The following is a 21,297-nucleotide window of genomic DNA, read 5'->3' on the forward strand; positions in this document are numbered from 1 at the left end:
CTGCACACGCATCCATCTAGGAGTCTTTCACAGGAGCCCAGCCTCTGACTATTCCAGTCAAGATGGACCCTGAGCTATGCACAAGATGAACAAGCTCGACAGGAAATGGCCATGGTGGTCCATGCTTATGATCTGAGTCCTAGGGAGGCAGAGGCAGGAAGAGCGTGAGTTCAAGGCCACCCTGCGCTACAAAGAAAAACTCATCAGAAAGAAAGAAAAGAATAAGCAAATGAAAGAAAGAAAGCAAGGAAAGAGAACTTCAACAAGGTTGACGAGGATAGGCCCAGCATTGTTGATTGATTAATGTGCGTAAAATGCCAAACAAGGACCAGCCAATTGTGAATTTTTTATAAATCGTTGGATATTCCAGTTTTCACTCTATTTGTAGTGTCATGCCTTATTATTATTCGTGGTCTTAGAATTAAAATTCCTTGAATGAGACATATGAGTTAGAGAAACTTGTGTGATTTCTCAGCCACATTTGCAAGCTCATACTGGGTGTATAGATGGGAAGCTTCTGGAAAGATCAGGACTTGATGTGAAAGTCCCTCATAAGAAATGTTTTCACAACAGAGGAAATGATCATCTTTGCTCTGCTGGTTAGATTGCACCTGCAGGGCTGTGCATTCCTGTATAGAAGAGAAGTTACAGGAATGGCCGGGATTGAACTGGAGGAGGTATCTGCAATTCTTTTTTTTTAAGACAATAAAACCAAGCAAAATAAAATAGAATAATGTCAATCAAAACAAACCAGTGCAAGTGACACAGGACTTCAAAACAGTAGGAAATCAATAATGATTATTATAATGCCTCCTATGGTCCTCAAAATAGCTGCAAATACTTCAGACTTAGTAAAACCCAAAGAAAACAGAATAGAACCAATAAAAACAAAACAATGAATACATTAAAAAACAATAGTAAATTCAAAATGGCTACCATAATATGTCTTGCTGTCTTTGAAACAGCTGCTCATACCATCAGCTATAATAAAATCAAACAAAATAAAACAGAATAAAATCCAACCCAACAAAACAATGAAAATGAAACAGGACTTCAAAATAAGATAATAGAGTTAACAATGGCCACTCCCCTTAGAAAGAGATTCCCCCCTAGATGCCACGCCGTGTACCACTATCCTCTGAATAGATGATCAGCCCATAGGCCCTAGACCTGCAAGATCAGTGAAAGACCAAGATATCACAAGCACCCAATTGCGTTTCACCTCCTATCTATCATCACAGCCTGTGGTTCTCCAGATCAGCAGGTCACTTATGGGGGTGGGGCTGGGGTGTTGGCTCTTCTTGTTTCCCATCCCACATGGGAAGGGGCTGGAATCTGGCTGTCCCCCTGGAGGCCCAGACATGGCACAGGTTCACAGGGAGGGCTTGCGTCCTGGTGACTTCTTGTTCTCTTCCCCCACAGTGTACTTGTGATTCTCTGAATAGACTAACCCTTCTTTCTTTCTACCTTCCCCTGAAAGTCACTAAGTTATCCTTCTGGCCAGTTCCTGTATTTCCTTCCACCCTCACAGGTATCACCTCCTGAAAGCTTTCCTTCACTTCCCCTAAAGATCTGACCAGGTTCTTTTCTTATCTTCAAGACTATGGGTAGTTTTTAGTTAGACAGTTTGTGTGTGGTCTGATTAACTTCCATCCTCTTGGGACAGGTGAGATGTTCAGTGTATTATTCTCACAGTTCTGCCCTAACAAACTGCCATAACCAGGGTGGCTGTACACAACAGAAAAGTATCTACTCACAGTTCTGGAGACAGGAAGTTTAAGAGGCAGGCTTCCCAGGCTCCTTGCAAAAGCTCTATGGGAGGATCTTTCCTTACCCCTTCCAGCTTTTGGTGACTCCAAGAGTTCCCTGCCTGGGGCAGCAGGACTCACCTCTATGTGACTTCTGTGGATCCTCACACTGCTCTTCCTGCCAGGATTCCTCCCCTTCTCTTCTCTGAGAAGAGCATCTGTCACTGGACTCTGGATGTACTGTAATCCAGGATGAGCTGGTTGCAAGATCCTGATCTTAATTACATTTCAGAGTCCCAAATAGTGTTAGATGCATGGGTCCAAATCTGCAGCAGCCAGTGTAAATGGATTGCACTGCATGGAACTGTCAGGTCTACCTGAGAAATTACATGGGTCCCCAGAGGGCTGTTCCAGAGGGAACACAAGGAAGAAACAAAACCAGAAAGCATGTGCAGGAGAGCCAGGTGGACTTTGGTGACTGATCAGACAGAAAGAAGGTACAAGAGCACAAGGAAACCAAAGATGGCTGCAGAGCCTTGTGCCAGGGAGAGTGGTCAGAAAGAGGAGCTGGGCTACCCAGGGCCACAGGCTTCATTTCTACAGAGGGTGAGGTGGCCTGCTCATCAGCCCTGTGCTGCAGGTCCCTGGGTACCTGCAGCTCTTCCATCTCTCCTGCAGTGTGGCTTTCACTGCGCAGTGAATTCATCTGCGTTGCCTCCCTGGAGGACAGTTGATTCGTCGGTTATGAGCTAATAGACCAGCAATTATAAGATGCTGAGATTTATGTCACTCTCTGGTTGGGAAGTTTGAGCAGTCCACATGAGGCAGAGCTGGTCCCCCGTGTTGGAGGCTTTGCAAAATGCAACCTTTCCACAGGGGAAACTGCAGTAGGCAGTGCGTCATCTCCTAATGCAGTGACCAACTTGAGAATGTCATGTGCCTCCCTGCAAGGTCAGATCTCTAGTTAATGCAAACTGAAGCATTGACTTATTACGATGAAAGTTCTTTACTAGCTTTGTATGATGCTTTGGGACTATTTTTATCCTTTTTTTTAAAGTCTCTGGAATCTGAACTCTAAGGAAGTATTTAAAGCAGAGAGACCTGGCAGAGAGGAAACTTGCTGATTCTCTTTTCCCTTTGTAAGCATTATAAAAACAAACACACTCTACTCACTGTGCAGCTAGATGGCTATTTCCCGGCTTTGCTAATGTTTCCCAGAAGAATCCTGCGCAGGAAGAGCTCTTCTCCATTCTCCTCTTTCTCTCTCCCAGCCCTTCCTTCACATGTTTCTCTGCTGGTTTTACACGGGGCTGGCAACAATGGGCCATCTCACACTCTAACTTTTTCTGCAGTGCCCTGGCACACCTGGACAGATGTGACCTGTAGCCCTGGGCCTGCCGCCTGGTACTCTGCTCACTGGTTCATCCTCTCTTCTCCCAGCCCTGCTTCCTCACCTGCAGCACAGCACTGAGAAGGATGACTATCTATTTACTACTTAGGCTCACCGAGAGCACCAAACAGAGAGGAAATCTCAGTTCAGTCTCGGCTTAAAATTTAAAAGGCCAAACCTGATTAGAAAGGGCAGAGAGAGCTGCTGGGTGGCTGGGTTCCTGAGGCATCCAGGAGGAAATTAAGGATGTCCCAGTGGTCCCAGCCATCTTTTTAATGTCATCGGGGCTTCCAGAACACAGAAATGATGCCCATAATCCCAAGAAAAGATGAAACTGAAGGACTCCTTCTCAGTGCAGGGACAGACTGGAACCCCACCCCCACCCCTAGTATCAGACACAAGGGATTCTGTACAATTAAATGCATGGCTCACTACTGGACGGGAACCCAGGCCGGGAGGTCATTTATTTATTTCCAATCTATCTGTACACTGTTGTGCAAACATTCCTGAGAGCATGCTGCATAAGCTGGTACATGGTGTTCTGGGAGAGAAAAAGACCTGCCATAAACCCAAGGAAACTTACTTGGGGGAACACAGACACACACAGAGGCTCACACAGGTCATGTGATGAGACTGCAGTGTGTGGCCCGCCTTCCTGTAGCCCCCAAAGCTTCCTGCTTTTTCCAGCGGCTGGTTCCTATTGCTGAGCCTGCTGACTGGGGAGGAGCAGCCAACAGCTCTGTGCCTAGTGAATGAATGAATGGATTCATGAGCAAATGAAAGCATGGTGACGCAGAAATATGCAAAAGTACTAACGGGACTCACACACGAAGCAGCGGGGAAGAACAAATAGAAAAGACATACATGAACTTGACTCTGAAGAATAGAAAGTATTTTGCAAGATCCAGAGAAAACATAAAGGATAATCTGATCAATATGACAGAATCAAAAACCCATAAATAAATAAAGTGTGCCCCCGAGGCCCTGGCAGGGGGGCTGGCACAGAGGCTGCTGAAGCAGGCATCTTGGCTAATTATTGTGGTTAAAAGCCTGGATTTTATCCTGCAGGACTGTGAAGCTAGTGAGGACTTAGGAGCAGTGTTGCTGTGCTAATTAGAAAGGCTCTAGTTGCAGAAGTTTGGTAAAGGCCAGGAAGCAGGTCAGGGCTAAGACACTGCAGAGCAAGATTCAGAGGAGCTTCTTGAGAAAAGGAGATATGGTGGAGCGGGGAGCCAGCTGGGGTCTTAGCACTGAAAGCCCATAACAGATTAGCAAGATGGCAATGATACAGGGAAAGGAAGAGGAGGGAAGAGGAAGGAGAAGGGAAACGGAGCAGAGGGGATAGGAAGGGCCATGAGAAGAGAATGGAGTGGGGCGGGGGCAGGAAGGGAGAGGCGGGGGCTGGAGGGGCCACCTCTGGAGACTGCATGGTGAGTCCTGGAACTGCTCCTCAGGTAATTCTGACTTGCTGGAGGGCAGCGATAGGAAAACACCTGGAAAACAGTTGGCACTTTATGTACAGAACTTAGAGGAAGAGTCAAGGTGCCAGTATAGATTTATGAATCAAGCTTGACTCAGGTAGAAAAAGGACAATGAATACACATAGAAAATAATATAATCATAAAATCATTTTGAAAGGAATAATGAAAATGGAATAAATAACAATGTCCTCATTAAATGATGCCATCATTTTCTGAAAGATCAGTTTAGCTGGGTGATGATGATCCACTGGGATTTTTATCACATTGTATGCTATAGGCCACACACCATGACGCTTGTCCTGGAGTCTTGGAGTCCTGTGTTCACTCCAGTGTCTCCACGGAGGCCCACTGTAGCCTGGGCATGGACTCGGGTCCCAGAAAGGCAGATGTGCAAATCTGTGCTCTCCAGGAGCTGCAAGTTCAAAGGTCTCATCAGATGTGCAACTGAGCTACAAGTCAGAGCGGAAGTAACATAAATACTCAGTCAAGGGCTGCGGAGATGCAGGGGAGTCTCCCTGGGGAAGCAGCATTGGAGCCCAGGCAGGCGGCATGAGTTACAGCTGGCCAGGAAAGGGGGAGGAGAGGGGGCACCTCAGCGGAAGGAGCCCCGTGGGAGGAGGTGGAGGGTGTACAAGGACTGAGAAGGGCAAGAACAGCCCAGTGGGCAGGACTGGAGAGGCACCACAGAAACAGCATCCTGACCTGCTCCTGAGCTGGTTGTCCCACGGTATTCACAGGGGGAACACGCACCCCTGTGCATCTGAAAAACTGTCCAAACACCTGAGAAGAGAACTGGGTGTCAAACTGGGGTAACGGCCAGGGATTTCACTCAGCAGCATAAGCCCCTGCCTGACCAGTATGAGGTCAGGAGTTGAGATCCTCAGTATAAATAGATAGATAGATAGATAGATAGATAGATAGATAGATAGATAGATAAATAACTGGGCTAATTAAATGAGCCAGGGATGTGTAACAATGATGGCTTATGGTAGCGAATGTGCTTAATGATTTTAACAAATTAACTCACTTTAAAATAGTTTCATTTCTTCATGGAGGGTGACTTAGCAAAGCACATCAACTCTACAGGAACTCAGTCCATATTACCTAGATCAGAGCTGCTCTTGCTAAGAGCATGCCCTCCTCTGAGCAAGGGCATCCTCTGGGGTTTTGTCAAATTCAGCTGACAGAGGAAAGCATCTAGAATCATGCCTGCCTCTCAGTCGCTGTCCCCTCAGTGTCTTAGCAGCCTCCAGTCACCAGTGGGGAAGAATGAGATGTGCTTCATTTGACAGGGGACATTTGGGGACTCTTGGAGCTTGTGGAAGGCACCAAGGCCACTCCGATGAGGGAGAAGGTGCAGCCAAGCCTCCCCTTGACTGGGCTGTTAACTTCACCCCACACTGCTGCCCCTGTAAAAGATAGCTCTTACATTTTAAAAAGTGTTCATCAATTTCATTACTTTAAATGTAAATATTTTTTTTTGCATGCAATGGAAATTCAAGGAGAGATTCAGGATTATGTGTGAGGCATTAATTACTTAAGTCTGACTGGGTGGTTGTTTCTATGAATGGATGCACCCAATTAATTTCCCCCCAGCTCCTTGCTATTTCCCAGCTATAATCTATTTTCTTTCCTCCCAGGGGCAATAAAAGGACCACCAAAGAAGGATCCGGTGATTTGAAATTCCAGAACTTCGCTCTGCCAAAAATTAGGTCAGAATATTTACTTGTTTCTTAATAGAGGAGTGAAAAATTTAATTTTGTGGCAGATAAGCTGACCATCACACACACATGCACACACACACATCCACTCACACACACACAAACACAGCATTTATATAAATTACACAGCTGGTCATGATGTTCGAGGTGACACAGAGACCAAGGTGCGGGACAAATTCACACAGGTTGGACAGCCACCAGGTACACGATACAGACCACAGCTGAGACGCTCCCACAGCTCTGCAGGCTGGGCCAGTTTGTGTCACCCACCCACCTCTCTAAACAGCTGGAGAGCCACTGAGGGAAGGTTCTTGTCTCCTGCCATGGGATGATAAGGAAAACAGGATCAGAGACCAGGTCACGAGTCCACCTCGGGGCTTCCCAGCCTGCAGACAGGAGAGCGCTGACTGGGCCTGCTGTTACTCTCTCTTTCTCCATTAAGAAAATAACTCACGGAGCAGCCAGGCCATTGAGTCTTGCATAGCACACTGAATATTTGAGAAAGAAGAGGTCATACTGCTCAGAGGCTCAGAGACAAGCTGGGAGGCCCAGTACTGTGGGCTAACTTGATGAAATTACCCACAAAGAACTAAGCCCAAAGTCAAATCCTGCTCTCCATTGGCCAATAACCCTACACCAGGCAGCAGGACTCCCGCAGCGCTGCTCGAGGTGCTCTCCTTACCCAATGGGCTAGAGGGGCTCTTGCCCTATTCCCAACCCTCACACCCCAGTTCAGTTGAGCACAAATAAACCTACTGAGCACCCTCAGGACCAACTATGTCCAGGCGCTGTGAACAGTCGTGGGCCCCTCAGTCACGCTGGAGTGAATATTTTCCTAAGCCAGATAAAGACCGAGTACTCACATTATGTTTCAAAACCACTTTAAGCGAAGGAAAATGTGTGTCTGTTCTCAGACTTCTTTAATGTTTACATTAAATACATTTGAATAATGCATTGTAAGCCCATTTTTCTTACTTCTTGGCAAAAGCAAAAGATGGAAAATGGAAAGGTTAGAAGCCTTCCTTTGAAAGAAGAGGGTTGGGGCAGTTAAACCTATCCAAGTAATATTTATGGTTACATTTGGGAGAAGAGAAGACACAGAGAGAAGAGCAATGTTTTCTCCCCAAAGCAAATTATCTCAGGATGTGTCATAGCATGCTCGAGATATATTAAAGTGAGCAACAGACAATGTTTCTGCAACCTGTTCCAAGCCATTTATAAACCCAAAATTTTTTTTAATTTGAATGTACATACAAATCTCTGTACCACTACATATTTTATAAGCAAAATATTATACGAATATAAGTTAGCATTTGAGATCTATAAATCAAACCAAAATGTCTGAAAACTACAAAGTTGGGCTCTTTTACCTTAACAACATTACACTAATAATATCACTCCCCATAGAAATAATAATTACCAGCACCGGGAGTGGCAGTGGGGGTGGGCAGTGTGGGGATGGACAGTGTAGGGTGACGTCTAGAGCCTGGAATGAAATCTCAGCTGTCCTGCTTGTTAGCCATGCAGCTGGCTCGTACACAGCACCTGCGGGCTTTAGAAATGGCATTGGAAAAGTAGGGTCTTGGGTGTCAGGGAATCCCTGAGGCCCAGCCGTGCCGGTGTTTGGGGTGCTCGGAACAATGTAGGTTCCCAATAAATAACGCAGGCCAACAGTGACCAAGCGCGTACCAGGCCCTAGGTGCTACCCTTAAGGCTGAATTGGTAGCTCTCACTGCTGGTGTCTCACATCCGTAAGAGGAGGAGGAGAAGCAACGCGGGGAGGGTGAAGCAGGCTCCCCAGAACTCCTCTTTGGTCTCCCTGCTGTGAACTTTAAGCACAGTTTTTAACTCAAACCCGAGAAACGCTGCCAGCGCTCCTCCCACCACTACCCTCCTGACAGGCGTCACATCTGTCCGGCTCAGGTGTGTGTGACACGGCCTCAGCTGACACACAGAGCAAAGTGCAAGCGGAGTGCTAGGTCAGCTTGAAAGAGACAGCCGGGGGATGGGGGATGGGGGTTGGGGCTTTCCAGGAATGACCCGGACCATTTCCACATCCGGAACCCGGGTCGGACACAAAGGGACACAAAGCATGTGCAACCCTTTCCCTGTCACTGCGGGGTGGCAGCCTTGCGCCCAGTGTTAGTATCCAGGAGGCTCTGCTGCTGATTTGCACACACACACCTGCTTCTCAGAGGGAGTGGACTGGCAGGTTTGAACCGTGGAACGGGCACAGTGGGCCGATGCGGAGGGAATCCGTCCATGTCTGAACTGAGTTTTCCAAGGAAAGAATTGTACAGAGCAGCCGCTCCCGCAGAGGCAGCGCCTGCAGGTGGCTGTGGGCGCTGAGGTCCCCTCCCCCACCAGGGCCAGGCTTACCCCTGAGAGTTCACTTCTATTCCTGCACGAGGGCGCCCTCTGCCGGGCCCTGCATCCAGGCACACCCTGCAGCCGGACTCTGCTCAGGCTGGCTCAGGCTTTGCCTGGCTGGCCTGCGGCAGCGACTTTCTAACTGAGACATCCCACAGAGCAACGCCTGGCGCTGGCCCGCTTCACTGAGCAGAAGGCAGGGTGTTCCGCTGCAAGATTCCACCAGCTGAGCGCTCTAAAAGGAAGCAGGAACTCAGGAGGGTGTCAGCCAGCTGTCCTCTGGTTGTCCCCTAAGGGTTCCTACATAGTAGATGCCTGGTCACACTTCCTGAAGGGAAGAGAGGAACGGACAAGGATCCTGAGGGTTGCATGGGGACGATGCTGGATCCCAGTGGCAAGCTCCATATGCTGAGCTTCATGCAGGCCCCAGCACATGCCAGCTTCTTAGGCAGATCAGTTTACGGGAGGGAAGAGGAGACAGAGGCCCCAGACCCAGAAGGAAGATCAGCAAAGAGGGGATTTGGGACACAGGCCTGACTGGTGCCCTGGAGGAATTTCCAAGGCAAGGCAAATCACCCTGTTCACTCAGCTGTCTGATCTAGAACCTGCCAAAATGCCCAACCTTTTCACTTTTTAAGATTTGTCAAGGATATTGATAGCATGTCTGAAAAAGACACTAGCTCACAAAGACATGCAGTCCGTCTTCAAAGAAAGAGAGGATATGTCTACTGGTATGGGATCAATTATAAATGAGTAGTCACATGGAGCCACCCAGTTTGACCAAGCGCATCACAGGAGCAAGATGCCTCTGGGGAGCTCAGGGAGAAAGGCCGGCAGGGCAGTTCCAGACAGGAGCAGGATTGGGCTGGGCCTCGTGCAGGCCAGAAGGTATCAGCATGTAAGCTATGACAACTCTCCATGGCCCTAGAACTTTTAGTGCTACCCCTTGCCCTGAAGATGTTTGTGTGCCCTAAATCATTTTCATAAAAATCCCACCTGGAAAACAGCGCCAGGCACAGGCCACTGCTGAAGTAGAGACAGCCAGACCCAAGTCTCTCCGAGAGTCAGCGCCCCTTGCGGACTGCAGAGGGAGAGAACCAGGCCTCACTAGGAAGCGATCCCCGCCCGGAAATCTATCGCTTTCATTTTTCCCTTATTTATTACATATGAACCTCGGCCCTATTCTACCTTGGGGTAAAATTCACCTGCCTCAGGGCAACATGGGTCAAATCTCCAACCAATAAGGAAACCTCAGAGTCTCTTCTGGGGAGCTCAGGGTTACATATGTGCACATGCTACCTGCTGGCTGCTCTTTGGGCCTTGCCAGGTTAGGACCAGACTTGGTCTAAGTGACTCCAGGCCACCTCACTCACGGGAGCCCCATACAGGCTTCCTGGCCCCGGTGCACATGGCCCATGCCCTCTGTGAGTGTGAGTTCCCCTCTCACTTTTAGGAGCTGAGAATCCAGTGTGGAACACTCCAATTCAATGGCACTCTGTCCTAGTGGCACAGCAGTGGACAGGTCAGAAAGAAGCCAGACAGGCCAAGAGAGAAAGGGGAAGCAAAGAAAATGCTCCTCCACGCCCTGACACTATGCCCTCTCCCTGTTACACACACCTGCTCCTCCCTCTCCAATCAATCCTAGGGGTCACCACAGTGCCCCTCTGGATGCAGCTCCAAGCTTCCTTTGCTCACATGCTTTGCAAAGCATCACACTGACCCCAGGACACCACTGGCTTAACTTAACCCTCTGGGCGCCCTGAGGTGTCCTGGCTCTGGGGACACTGTGCTTGTCCACTCCTTACCCCCAGCTCCAGGATGCACATGTGCCTCTCGAGGGATGGAGAGTGAGAGAGTCAGCAGACAGGCTGGCTGTGACGGGCCCCGTGGGCCATACAGAGGACCCACTAACAGGAGGGGGTTAGTGCACATCATTCCGTGTGCTTTTCAGCACTAGAATTCTGTGACAGCCCCAACATGGAGGTAGAGCTGCTGTCCACAAGGAACTGTCCTCAGGTTTGTTCTCGGTTCCCAATGAAACAACAGACCTCTGAGGCGTGAGAAAAGAGGGATGAACTGAGAAATCTTGCATCTAAAGGAAGCAAATAACTCCCTGAAAAATATCAACTGTCTTTCCCAAAGCAGGAAATCTTTTTCTCTGATAGCCTTTTAATTTCAGAGGCAGAGCTTCGAAGGAGCTGTGGAGCTCAGCCAGTTAATCTTGGAGGTTTGGAAAAGGGGAGGTTGGTGGTGTGAAATCATCCCGATTATTTCCCAAGGGTTTGCCACTGAATTCTGGACTTGTCATCAGCGCCTGGGGAAGCCCAGAGGGGACCGCACATACTGTGCTCATGGGCATGGCTGGTTATTAGCCTCCACACTAGCAATGTGGCCCTGGAGACAGTCCAGGCCCATCTCTATAGGACTGGAATAACACACCAGCCCGACTTCACTCCTATGAATAAGCGGGACGCAAGCACACAAACTGCCTGCATCATCAGAACCAGCTTGCCCAGGAGCAGTGGGCATCGGGGAGAGGGAGAGGGGGTGAGTTTGCTTTAGTATCCTTTAAAAACTAAAAATCATTAAGTGTATTAAATAATTTTAGCAGTATTAAAAAATTTAAAATAATTCAGAATTAAAAATCTGTATGTGTCACGAGCCTTAAATATTGAAAGCTACAGACCCTGTAGGATCGGCCTAGCTCACTGCACACTCCATGTACTTGACACCCATCTGTCCACACCGGAGTGCAAAGGGAAGAGGGGTGGCTTCCCTGCAGCCCAAATGCAGAGGGGAAGGAGCATGCTAACCTCTAGAATACCACCCACTGTGGCCCAGCACCGTTCATCCACCACCCAGAGCTGTCAGGCTAAAAAGCACATTAACACGGAAGCTTCCCAGACAGCCTATCAGAGGCTGGTGTCAAGGTGATGTCCACGCTCTGGACAGACAAAAGCCAGTGGTGCCCAGGCCCAGCGGCCGGGCCTGGCCTCCCTCTCCTCTCTCCCTCTTGGTTTCTCTGGCTTTCTGGCTCACAGCAGCAGGCTCAGCTGGAATAACAACTTGCTCCCTGTTTTGCTGACGCTTCTTCTGCTAATTCACTTGGCTTGCATTGACGCACGGAGAGCCCCGGGGTGCACGGTCCCAGAGGATCTGACATGCCAATGAGTACCATCACTCTGGGCCCCACTGAGAGGCGGAACACATCACGTAAGCCACTTTCAGACAGCTTGGGCACCTGGGAGAAAGCTCCTGAACACAGACAACTCTGCGGTTGCTGTGATCGGCTTATAAATCACAAGGGACTTCGAGGCAGGCAAAACCCTCGCCGCCAGTTGTTCATGGTGCCACCATGGGCGAATGGCAACTCTTCAAAGTTTTCATTGTATCTGCAAAGTAGCATTCAAGACCACAAGCCTAGGCATCCTCTCCAAGACCCTCTTCTTCTCTCCCACCTATTTATGTTGCGATACGAACATTTGACATAAGCTCTGTCCTTTTAGCAAAATTTGAATCACAACACAATATTTCCAACTTAAGGCATTGCTGCCCCGTGGATCGCCAAGATCTATTTGAACCCTTTGAAGCCTTCTTTCCTCCTCCCCTCGGCCCTCGGCCTTCCTGTCCTTCTACGTTAGATATTGCTCATTAGTATTGGTCCATACCTGGGTATATACACATCTATAAATTTGTCAAATTGTATATATTAAATATGTACAAGGTTTTATAAGTTAAATTTTTTTAAACATTATTGAACTAGGGAGAAGAAAAATTGTGACAGTAAACATAGGAGGGTCAAACTGGCCAACTAAAACAAAACACCAGATACAGTGGAGCCTCGGTCACTGTGGGGACAGGTGCTGGAAAATGTGGATGCTTCTCCTCTTCCTTTGGTTCCACTCGATGTTGAAGGCCCTCAACTCTGCCTCCAGGATTCTGAGAAGTGAGGTACCCTCCAGCAGGGCCCCGGTTCTCCCTTCTGCAAGAGGAACATGTTCCACCACCTGACTACCAGTGTGCTTTTGATTTTGGAATCCCTGAGGCCAGCATCTGATGGTCAGCATCCACGCCAGAGTTCCTTCTCAGCTGTCCGGAAGACTTTGCCTTGAATTTGGAATCTGTGGGCTCAGCCTCTCGGCAGCCCATGTAGGAATCGCCACCTGTCGTCACCGGCATGGCCCTCACGCAGGCAGTGAGCTCACCTCGGTCCCAGACACATTCCATTTCCATCTCACATGTCATCAGTTGAGGCCTTAATCAAAGACAGGGATGTCAGGGAAGAGGCCATCTGCTTAAGGTGTCAAGAGAGCAGCCCCAGACAAATGATTTGCTCCTTGCTGAGTGATTTACTGTTAATTTCTTCAGAATCGCGGGCCGCCTGAAAGGGCACCAACTGCTGACCACAAGGGCACTGAGGCTGCCGCTGCACAGTTCCTGCAGAGCACAGCTGGCCACATCCTGTAGGCATAAGCGGGTGGATGGGGGCTACAGCAAGGCTGGGAGGAGCAGACGGGCTAGAGCCCAGGCCCCGCTCCTCTAGGTCACCAGGTCAAGCAAGGTGTTGAGTTCGGAGTGCCACTTCCTGTTCTGTAAACTCCAGACAGTCCCAGCCACCCCACAGGGACACTTGGAACATTAAGTGGGTCCAGAAACACCAGCAAGGTGGGCTGGAAGTTAAACTCAGAGACCACAGTGGGCCTGGTTGAGAACACCTCAGTGCTTAACTAAGGCATGTCAGTGTCTGCACCAAGAAGTAGACCTCGTAAATATTTACCCCTGCCGTGCGTTGCGATGTTCAGTTAATTGCCCCTGTGACGCACTTGGAGAGCCTTGGAGGGAAGGTGAGCCTCGAAGGCCAGGGACGATTAAAGGCACAAACAAGCCAGCTGGGGAAGCAGTGTCCTGGGGAGCTTTCCACCTCCCTGGGGCTTTCAACTCAGCGCCTGAGACCCAGGGAAAAGCAGCTCCCAGGAGCACACTACTGTGGAGGAAGCCGTGGCTACGCTGTGTTGCGGTTGGAAAAACGGGTCGAGGTAGTAGTAATAATAAGGCCATCTCACCAATCTTCAGGAAAGGCCAAGGGTAAGAATCAGGAATGGAGCACTCAGGAGGCAGAGCGGTGTCGACCTGCAGGTTTACTAGTGGTGACCTCAGTGGTATGGATGAGACTATGAATCAGATGTATTGACACAACCCACCCAGGAAGCAGCTAAGAAACACGGCATGAGGGGCCCAGAATCTCCACACCATCTGAACCTTCTTGCACTAAAGCATACTCATGCAAACACTGAGATAAGATTGAAACTGCAAACTGTAGACCACTTCAGTATTGTGACTATTATATAGTCAAAGCTAGCAAGAACCCACACCCCCATCCAACCAACAGGCTTCATGCTTTTTAATAAGCATGTTCGAATCAGGGGATGAATCATTCTTCTAGCATGTTTTATATAAATATTGCGTGTTTCTTCATGCAGATGTGTGTGTCTAAGAAACATTAAGACACGGTGGCAAGGGGCTGGGGGTTTAGCTCAGCACCTACCTGGTATGCTTGCGGTCATGAATCTGATCCCTGGTACCCAAAAAGAGAAAACGCACTGACAAGTTTTCCTCCTACATGACTTTTTTTCTATGTTTTAATAAACTTATTTCTGGTCTATAGTAATACCCACATAAGCCGATGGTGGCACAAGCTGACTCCTCAGTGGCCTCTGATGACTGCCCAGCCCTGTGCAGGAGGCTGGTGACCTTGACGCCTGACACTGACTTTGTTCCCTTTTCTTTTCTAGGTCGTGGCCAGGCGTCAATAGTGCCATTGGTGAGTGTGGGCCTCCCGTCCGCCACACCATGGGAGTGTGGGCAGGGGTCTGTCCAGTGTCTGCCCATTCTTTCTCATTGTCCTTTCTTTTGCATGTGGGTGGCAGACAAATTAACGACTGATCAAGCTGCAGGTCCTTCAGCTCAGGACTTTGGTGGCTGCCAGCAAAGATAGAGGCTGTGGTGACAGACTGACTTCTGGACCTCAGTTTGTTGTGCACATTAGTTAGCAGGGTCTCCTCCTTCAGTGGGGTGGCGGGGAGTGGGGTACTCACAGTCATAAGGCCAGGCCTGTGGACTCAGACCAGGCTCATCACAAAACGGGGACCAGGGGGCACAGGGAGCATCGGAGAAGGAGAAGCCAGGAAGCCAGCGTCCTGGGAGATGGAGGGGGAAGGAGGCTGCAGGCTGGGGTCTCACCACCCACTTCTTCGCTCTGTTCCATTGATTACCATAGAGGTGTGAGCAGCAGCCTGACTCAGGCAGAGGGTGATGGGATGCTGCCTCTCCATAGCTGTCTTTCCTTTGGTAAAACCACTAGCCCAGTCAACAGCATGCTGATACCCACAGTGTCTCCCCCCAGCTGCTCCCAGAGTCCACTGGCCCATGACTCACATGTGCAGGAAGCTGGAAGCCATGAGCACTCAGCTTTCCACTTTCCCGTGACACAGCCTTGCTGGACCTCCAAGCTCCACTCCTGTGTCTGAGCCTCAAGTCGTTCATCTGTGCAGTGGGTGTCTGTGGATGCAGTGCCAGGATGATGACTACTTTTTAAACTCATAGGCTTCCCAAAAGTTAGAGTCCAAGAGAATGATTCAGAAAACACATTTTATGTTCCTCTGGTTTCTTTTTGTGGAGCCAGTTTCCTGGCCCTCGGCATTTAATAGGAAATGGTTAAAGTGAAGGTAGGTACTGTTGTTTTGGAACTTGAGTTAATTATTTCAGGGAAAATGCCATAGACCTTACTAGAAAGCTGGCGGCCAGCTGTGATGACCAGAATGAGTCACAGGCAGAGAGGCAGCCAGAAGAGTCAGAATCACAGGCAGGGCTTTCTATCCTTGCTTAGCAGAGCACTCAGCACGTGTTGGGGGAGAATCGGGGGCAAAAGCCAAGTCGCCAGGTAGGAACTGAAACGGGGACAGTCACCCAGCTCTAATCCCTTCCCAGAAAACATTCCTGTTAAACTTCGAGGTCAGGGCCAACAAAATGTGCTCTCTCAAGTCGGATGTTATCCTACCTCCTTCCCCTCTCTTTCCCACAATCCCCTGAGTCCTGAAGGGCACTGTGGGAAACCCCGAGGGCCGTGGTCCCCAGAACAAAGCTGCTCATCTAAAGCTTTGGCCAGTGACCTAGAACCCAGATGGGTGGAGCAGAGCCACCCACTGTACCCCTGCACTCTCCCCTTCACCTCGATCCTGTCCTGGGTTGAGGCAGAGAGAGACCCACAGGTGGGCCCTGCATTCCATTAACAACATTCTAGCAACAGCACCAAGGCAGAAAAATCATATCAAAGCACCCCCAGTGTTAAATGAGATAGAGCTGTCCAGGCCTGCCCAGGCACACATGCATCTATTTCCTGCCAGAAAATACTTAGCAAATCACAACCCTCCTGCCAGAGCCTGCTCACAGACCACTGCAAACATCTCTGGACACATAACAGACCACACATAACTCAGGGTGTGTATTTGGACTGAAAGAGTGTCCATCACAGGGGCATCGACACATTCCTAGATATTGTAAGCTGCTCACAGTTTTCAGGAGATTGGCTATAAATACAATGGGATATCCATGTGAGAAAATGCCTTGCAGTCATTAAAATTTCGAAGCCCATTCCTTGGCATGGTAAGATTTTTACTTTCTTCTTTCTTGCCTATCTTTGTCTTATAATTCTTCAACAGCAACATGTGTGTTTGTATACTGGAAGCAATCCATCAGAAAATAAGTTCTTAAAACATGTACGCGAGGCCTGGAAAAGACAGATGCACACTCAGACCCCCACAATCTGTCTCGATGCCAATACCTTCTCATGGCTCATAGCAGAAAACAATGCTATATTTTTTCCATAAACGGAACTCAGGAGGTTTTCTCTTTCCATTAAAGAAAGGATGAAATTAAAGAAGCTGACCTGCTTTAGAATGTGGGCCCGTCTGTCTGAAGTCACCATATGCTATAAAAACCTTGATAAAGAAAGATACTGGCTGATTCGATTTAAGAGACAAGAAATTTCATTTTGTCCTCGAATATTTTTTCTAGTTTTCTAAAGAAAAGAGTCTAAATGTTCTCTCTGCCATCCTTCCACTTTTAAAAGAAAAATTAATAAGGATTTTAGTGTTGGAGGGAGGAAAGGCAGGGAAAAAAATACGTGAGTGTTCTCTGCCCCCTGCTGGACATTTCTAGAAGTTGCAAGGCTGTCCCCAGGATTCTGGGAATAGGAAGACAGGAACCTCAAACCGCTGGGGTAAGATGTTCTTGAGTTCTCATATGCACAGGTCAAGGTTTTCCACCTTCCCAGGACCCACAAACCTGAGGATCACAGGTCGTCTTCAAAACTCAGGTGTACAGTAGAATCCCAAAAGTAATCATGCTTGCCCTCATCCACTCCAGGGTTTATGCTTTGGAAGGTATATTGTGAGCACAAGGAGCCTAATTTTTAACCCGATGGATGGAGTCAAGTGATTCTAGAATGTTCTCCTGGCTGTCAAGACCAGGAAGCTGTGTCAATTTCAGAACAGCAGGGCTCCAGGCATCTCCCTCGAGCCTTGAGGAACAGCTAGCAAGTGGTGGGGGCGCCCCACCAGCCCTCACCATCCGCTCCCTTCAAACACCCAGCCGATTCTCAGCTGGGCCCTGAAGTGGCTGATGCAACAGCCAGCTTTGGCCACATATTTTTTTAAAAAAGAAAAATGAAAATGAGAGACCTCAAGGACTCAGCAAGTTCGAGATTTACAGGACTATGTTTTACAGAAGAAGAAATTAGGATCCAGAGAGGAGCAGGAGCTGCCAAGGACCAAGGGGTGACAGCGTGGAGTTTCTGCCAACGGCACAGCAGACCCGTCTCCTCCACAGCTGTTTGGGATTTACAATTATCCACTGACAAGCTCCGGTCAGGGGACTTCAGTTCAGCAAACAACTGAAATTCTCAGAAAGTACCATCCATCTATTTATCCACCTATCTACCCACCCATGAAATTAACATACACTGAGTCTCCAGCAGGTGCCAGGCAGGTTATCTCTTTGTCTAATTCAGTTGTGAAGTCCTGACTTTATTATGATAACTGTAGAGATAAGGTAATCTGAACCCCTGAGGAGTTAAACAGGTTGGAGTAAAGTCAGTAAAGTAGAACCTGAATCCATTTTCATGCACCTGTGGGGTTGTGTGCCAAGCGACTTGGGCCTGTCTCCCATTTTTTGTATTTTTCTTTTGATACCAGGGATTGAAGCCAGGAACTCCACACTGAGCTATATGACTTGACCATTTACATTTTTTGTTTGTTTGTTTTTTGAGAGAATCTTGCTAAGTTTCCCAGGCTGGGTTCAAACATGCTATCCTCCTGCCTCAGCCTCAGGGCACTGGGATTAAGTCTTTCACAAACAGCTGGAGGGGACACAGTTGGAGGAGCCCTTGTGAACCAGCAGAATGGTGTCCACAGAACTGAACGCTGCAAAAGCCACACATGTTGTTGAATCCTGAGAGCTATGATAGTGAAGAAGTTCTTATTCCAGAGCAGAAAGCAGTGCTGAGGAGCTGGGTTGAGTGAGAAGGATCTGGTCATTAAGTCGAACTTGAAAAAACAAACAGAGCCAAGCATCTTGTTGGTGGGTGCCTGGCCGGGGAGACACTCCTGAAAGTGTGAACTGATTTTTCCACCTGGAGGGCATTGAGCAGAACTTTGCAACTGCTATTTGGGACTGATGTCCTCAAATCAATTCTGCTAACCAAGGCTTACACATGTTGAGATTTGTGAGGTCAGGATTTGAACCCAGAGCTTTGCATTTGGCCGCTATGCATTTGGCCTCCATGTTTTCTTGCCTCTGTACCCCCTTGCACATTGCTGGGTTGAGCACTGACCCCAGGCCTCCTGGATCCTGCCAAGGGGCCCTTCCCTGAGCACACCCTCAGCTCTGTGGTAATTGTTGTGCTTCAGCGCTGCAGTGCTAAGGGCAAAGCCAATGTCGCCCCCATGTGGTCTGAGCCAGCTAAGGCAACCCCAAAGCAAGACATCCAAGGTCCATGGGCCATTCTGCTCCTGTCTCCGTGCTTCTTTCCTTGGATTGGCCTTAACTCCAACAGCCTCAGACAGAGGCATGGGTGCTCCAGGATGGAAGCAGGATGAAAGGAGGAAAAGGAGACAACTTCATAACCCTTGCAGGAAGTTTCCTGGAAACCATGAGTGGGTTTCCTACCCAGATCCCCTTGCACAAAGCATGGACCTATGGTTCCACTGTGAGGCCAACCTGACCCAGGTGATATCAAGCAGTGAGGAGAATGGATTCCAGGGGGATTCAGCTTTCTGCAGAGGCACATGAGAGTCACCAGCCCCTCAATTTCAGCATGTGTTAAAGAGGGACTCTGGCTGGCAGCCTGGAGCTGGGGTCAACCTCAGTGTTCTCCAGGATTCTTCTTCGCCAGTGCCCAACTCTTCTTCTCTCATTGCAGTGTGAAAGGAGGCTGGTGTTGCTTCAGAAGCCTGTCTGCCTGGAGAAATCTGGCCACTGGCTCCATATTCTATTATCATCAGGGCTTGCAAGGGAAACTGTATAATACAAAACACATAATTTATAGGATGATTTTTATAATACTCATCCAAAGAGTCAAATACAAAAGAGTACAGGAAATCTATCCATGCACTAAAGACAAAAACCCAGCTGAGGGCCTGAATCCCATAGCAATGTCCTGCATGAGTTCAGCTGAAGACCTAGAGCCAATGGCAATGCCTCCTACAAATCCAACTGGAGGCCTAGAGCCCACGACAATGTCTCATGTAGGTCTATATCAAGGATCGGCACTGGGAAGGCCCATAGTGGAAGCTAGGAAGCCTGTGCTAGCAGGATGAAGAATCTATGCCAGAAGGCCGAGGATTCTGCACTGGAGCCAGGAAGTGACGCTCAAAGTAAGGACCAAGGCTCCCTCGAGAAGAACCACAGCCATTCTCAGTGACAACGAGGTCTCAAGCTCCTCCAACAGTGAGGACAGTTGAGTTCATATCAGAAAAGCCAGTGAGATAAGCTTCTCCCGATTGAACAGCACACCATCTTCACCTCAGAAGCCAGGAAGCGATGCTCAAAATAAAGACCAGAGCTCCCCCAAAGTGAGCCACAGCCATTCTTGGCAAGACTGGAGAACATCTGAGTTCTTATCAGGAAAGCCAGCTCCAGGAGAACCAACAGTACCACCTCTTCCTCTCCAGTTCTCCTTTTTATGCTGTTGGCAACAACCCTCAGGTGGGCCTTCCACACCCAGAACCACCCTGACCCAGTTCAGCTGGGTGTTACAAGTTGACCGCCAGTTGTCAATCCACACCTATGAAAAGAGAGTTCTAAACTCTGCAGACTTCTGGCTAATGCTTCTCTTCTCTCTGGATAATCACATTCTCAACATAGGGCCCTGCAGGGAATCCCACCAGCCTGTGACTTCCTCAGGAGTGAATATCCCAGGGAAACTGTACCTGGAGGCTGAACCAGCTGTGGTGCCTGTGTCAAGGTGCCAAGTGAAGGTGTGGACAATGTCACATCTTGCAACTCCCAAGAGTCAAGCTCACAGAAGTGTTTACAAATGAGCAGAGTCTGAGAATCTCCAGGTCTTACTTAGCCCATCTGCCACTGGCAGAGGGCAGCAGCCTCTAGGTCTCTGGTTCTCAAAGTTCAGGATAAATGAATATCTCCATGGACTTGTGTGCAATGGAGATACAATTCTACACATTTACACCAGGGCCCAAGTTGTATTTTCTTTCCTTTTGTTTTATTTTTTAATTAACTCAGATGAATCTGGTGGCCATAGTCAGGGAATCCCAGCTTGCTGAGCATTGGCCATGTGCCTTTGTCTGCCTTGGCTCTGCCCTTCTGGGCATAAGAACAGGTATCCAAGTTGATGCCCACAGGGTGGGTGTTTGCCTTCTGCCATCTGCATGCCCCCCAGAAGTTACAGCACATGTACTCACCTTTGATTGTCTCTAATCTGGCAAGGGCCTGCTCCCCTTGCTGGAGGACGTTTCCTCAAGGGGCACACAGAGCCATTGTTCTGTGGCGTTATTTAATACCTATGGGACAGAAAGATTCCCCACAGTCCCACAACACAGAGCCAGAACTCATCCAAGAAGTGATGGGAAGAGCTACTGAACAAGTTCTTTTCAGTCTCTTTGTCAGAAACAAACCATGTTAGTCAGCTTTCCAGTACTATGACAAAATACTTGAGATAATCTTAGAAGAAAGAAAAGTTTCTTTTAGCTTATGGTTCAAAAGTTTCAGTCCATGGTTTGCTGCATTGCTTTTGGGCTCTGTGAGAGGCAGAGTCGTCATGGAGGGACAAGCATGGTAGATCAAAGATTCTCACCTCATGGAAGCCAGGAAGCAGGAAGAGAAACCAAAAGGGTCCAGGGTCTCAATAGCCCCTTCGGGGTATACCCCCAGTGACCCAACTTCTTTCCACTAGGTCACACCTCCTAAAGGTTCCTCCACCTTCTAGTATACCATAGGATGGGACCAAGCCTTTCACATATGCACCTTTGGGTAACATTCATGATCCAAACAATAAATAGCACCAACTTCGG

At 48.6% G+C, this 21,297-nt stretch overlaps 1 protein-coding gene across 1 annotated transcript in view; it reads left to right on the forward strand.

Moving 5' to 3' along the window:
* Clnk (cytokine dependent hematopoietic cell linker) overlaps positions 1–21,297 on the forward strand; it is a 159,939-nt gene that overhangs the window by 67,379 nt on the left and 71,263 nt on the right. Inside the window, exons 3-4 of the mRNA XM_023562660.2 lie at positions 6,260–6,331; positions 14,503–14,531. Of these exons, the coding sequence (XP_023418428.2) occupies positions 6,260–6,331; positions 14,503–14,531 (101 nt within the window). The remainder of the gene's footprint in view (positions 1–6,259; positions 6,332–14,502; positions 14,532–21,297) is intronic.

The sequence above is a fragment of the Cavia porcellus genome, unplaced genomic scaffold (genome assembly GCF_034190915.1).
Source record: "Cavia porcellus strain 051 isolate PalLab524CR breed Dunkin Hartley unplaced genomic scaffold, mCavPor4.1 scaffold_18, whole genome shotgun sequence".
NCBI classification, from domain to species: domain Eukaryota; kingdom Metazoa; phylum Chordata; class Mammalia; order Rodentia; family Caviidae; genus Cavia; species Cavia porcellus.